The sequence below is a fragment of the Rhamphochromis longiceps genome, linkage group LG22 (genome assembly GCF_057381845.1).
Source record: "Rhamphochromis longiceps isolate RC_006_pf linkage group LG22, R_longiceps_female_GT1.1, whole genome shotgun sequence".
NCBI classification, from domain to species: domain Eukaryota; kingdom Metazoa; phylum Chordata; class Actinopteri; order Cichliformes; family Cichlidae; genus Rhamphochromis; species Rhamphochromis longiceps.
In genome coordinates, this window is record NC_140577.1 from 33,294,302 (window position 1) to 33,297,925 (window position 3,624).

Below are 3,624 nucleotides of genomic sequence, written 5' to 3' on the forward strand. Positions count from 1 at the left end.
ATATCGTGTCGTGTTATATGTAGTGCCGACGTAGGACAGTTTTCCAATCTCATTGTACTATTGTACTATGTATGACTGTGCAATGACAATAAAGAGTTATCTTATTAAGATCAGAGAACCTGCGGTGAGAATTTTATTCTCAATGAATTATATTTTGTACATAAACCGTTTTATATGTATGAAAATTCAACTGATCAACAAGTACTTTTACAGGGCCGGAACAGGCAGTCCAGCTACTTCTGCATAATGAGCTACGTTCTTTTCGAATGACTCCTATCTCCCTCCCGAACACCAGGGGCGCTGCAGTTTGCAGGCTTCTTTAACTCCCCCTCGGTACACGTCATGTAAAAACAGGCTTTAAGCTTCTGAGCATGCGCTTGACTAGCTCCTTTACTTTCTGCCATTTGAAGAGAACTAGAGGAAGGTAAAAAATCTCTTCCTGTTTTTCTTTTAAAGCTTCAGAGTTATAATTTACTAATGTTCTATTTTAGGAACGGACATATTGTTAATATACGGCGAATTTATGAAACGCCTGTTAGACATAAAGCGTTGTTACTTACTATAATTTTCTTACTAACGCAAATGAAGATGTGACTCCTTTGGTCCACGTAAGCGTCTGCACCGGTTAGTGTTGAGCAGTCTGACTTGAAGCCGGACACTTCATTAGTAACATATCGTAACAGCCTTTTAAAATTACCTCCCAGTCGCGATTTTTCTTTCGTCTTTTGAAAGTCAAACCTAAGATAAATAGGAAGTAGTCTCCGTTTAAAGACTGACTGCAGATTGTTTTCCCCTTTCTTTTTTGTTGTTTATGCTAAATTTAGTTGGATACCTGGACACTACCGCATATTGTTTTATTTCAAAACCAGCCTGGACTCCTGGCTATAGTTTCACCATACTTTGTAGTCCATCGTATTCTCCTCCTAACTCCAGTTAATTTCCCTTTTTTGTTTTGTTGTTTGTTTGTTTTGACCAGATGACCAGGATGCTGCACGTGTTTGTAATCCTTTCTCTGCTGGCTCTGGGCTCAGGAGAAGAGGGCGCCCGTTTGTTGGCCTCCAAATCCCTCCTGAACCGCTATGCTGTGGAGGGCCGCGACCTGACCCTGCAGTACAGCATCTACAACGTGGGCTCCAGGTCAGATATCTGGACAGCTGCTGTAAATCAGATAACTGTACAAATGAATACACACAGAAAACCAAACGACACAGAATTATTTTATTCAGTTGTTTCTTAACAAACTGCTGTTTAATAATCACTTTATCAGTACGTTTGAACATTGTCAAGACGTTTTCAGAATTGTTGAAATGTGAACTGCTTGAGAGCTTGTCAAGACCTGATAAAATGTTTAGTGCATACTGTGTGACTAAATGTCATCCTCTGGTTTGTCTCCGCAGTGCAGCTCTAGAGGTGGAGCTATCCGATGATTCTTTTCCTCCTGAAGATTTTGGAATTGTTTCCGGAATGCTGAATGTGAAATGGGACAGGATTGCACCGTATCCTTGCAGTAACATGACTTCTCACTGGCACTATCAAACTTGAGCTATTTTTGACGCATTAATTGTGGCTTAATGGGAGTTTGATCTTAAATTCTTGATCAAACGTAAGTTACTGGGTGTCTGTATGGCAGCCTATGTTTTGCACCACAGTTATTTCATCTTACACAGTAGGACCAAATACTGAAATGATAGCTTTTCAGGCCGCTGAACCTAAAGAAGTATTCACTCTTCATGGTTCATAAGACGGAGGCCTTAAATCAAATTCCTGCATTCCTGGTTCATTAAGTTGGTTTAAATAACCATAGATGGGCTCTTTCTCCAAGTCATCATTCTTAACTCTGAAACTTTTAGAGCCAGCAACGTCTCTCACACAGTGGTGTTGCGCCCCTTGAAGGCTGGATACTTTAATTTTACCTCTGCTACCGTCAGCTACCTGGTTCAGGAGGGAGGACAAGTTGTGGTAAAAGCAGTTAAAGTCCTTAGTGAGTCAAAGCATTTACAGTCCATAGTGATGTGTTGGAAGCTAAAGTGTCCCCTCCTTCCCTTCCTGCAGGTTGGCTACTCCAGTGCTCCTGGACAGGGAGGAATCTTGGCTCAGCGAGAGTTTGACCGGCGCTTCTCTCCACACTATGTAAGTGTTAAAAACAGATTGAGGCTCGCTCATTATGGCACCTGAGTCCACTGGCCTATGCTGATCAAAGTAAATTGAGGCTGGTGGAATTTTGTAAACCTCTAAGGATCTTTATTGGGTTGTTAATTTCAGCTAAAATTGGAATTTACTGTATCTATACTGACAAATTTTTGCATATAGCACAAGAAGTACTTTTTAGTACGAGTAGTGCATGTTGATAAACTAAATTAAAGTCTCCACAACAACAGAGTTCCTTGATACCACTGTTCACATAGTGTCTCGATTCATGGCTGATAGACTGAAGTTTTTGCATTTGCCAGAACAGTCCTCTAACACTTCACTCACTGCTCCGTGTGTCTGTCTTTAGTTGGACTGGGCTGCATTTGGTGTGATGACGCTACCCTCCATCGGCATCCCTCTGCTTCTCTGGTACTCCAGCAAGAGGAAATACGATTCGCCCAAGAGCAAGAAGAACTGAAACATCTTTGCTCTTTTCAAGAATGGGGTTGGGGATGGGAAGGGAAATAAAAGGGTTTTGTAAAAAAAACATTGCCCATACTTGGGGTGAAAACGAAAACTTGGTGACCAATGGACTTGATTGTGGTTTGATCGAACAGAATATTTAAGAGAACTTTGGAGCAAGAAGTAGAAGGTGAAAATCACGTGGCATCTCTTTATCTGCAAATAGTTCATGTGACGAAACAATTACATTATGCTGTTTTCCATCACAACTAGTGAGATGATCTGAGTAACAGGACCTGCCAGGTGTCTTTCATGACCCTTTTTGGGAGGAAACCGTGGGTTCTATTGTGGAGGGCTTGAGAGTAAGGCTGGTTGGCTACCGGTTTAATCATTCACAAGTTAGCTAAGTAATAATCTCTGTCAGATATTGCCTTCAGTAACATGAAATTCACCAAATAGACTAAGATGAAAAAGAGCAATTCAGGAGTCAGCCTAAAGGAGACGACACAAACATCATTGAATGATGTGCCCATGCTCCATTCCCTCCATTGCTGTAATTGCACTGCAACTCATGAGTCTGGTGAATCCTTCAGCACACATGTTCTAAACTCCTACAATGGGAACTGGCTAATGGGGGTTACTACTGTAAACAGCTGCTTGTATTTGCAGTGTGTGTTTCTAATGAGCTGATATGACATTTGGAGCCCGTTGTTTAAGTTCAAAATAAATGAAAACAAGGTACATGTTTTGTTTTTTTAAAGCTGAGCCTGATTCATTTCTGGGGGTTTGCATTCCCTATTTCCAGTTTATATCATTCCCATAAATAAAAACTTAAGGTTATTTTTCTTTCTGTTGCATTCTGTTTTGTTACATCAAGCAAATATATAACAGGAAAAAAAATGAAAGTACAATTTTAAATGTCAAAATTTAAGAGCAGATATTTCAATACTGGATAGATGTATTATAAAACGTTATTGCACATAGTTTAAAAAGATGTCAAATATCCAATCTTGTGGCAGTGGAAGTAATCCA

The 3,624-nt window shown here is 40.2% G+C and overlaps 1 protein-coding gene across 1 annotated transcript; it reads left to right on the forward strand.

The window, feature by feature from the left end:
- The first annotated feature begins 312 nt into the window (after positions 1–312).
- ssr2 (signal sequence receptor, beta) lies at positions 313–3,333 on the forward strand. The gene is made up of 6 exons (XM_085396468.1): positions 313–424; positions 977–1,137; positions 1,398–1,496; positions 1,851–1,959; positions 2,053–2,130; positions 2,498–3,333. Exons 2-6 carry the CDS (start codon positions 977–979, stop codon positions 2,606–2,608), a joined length of 558 nt encoding a protein of 185 aa, XP_085252594.1. The 5' UTR covers positions 313–424; the 3' UTR covers positions 2,609–3,333.
- Positions 3,334–3,624: the final 291 nt, after the last annotated feature.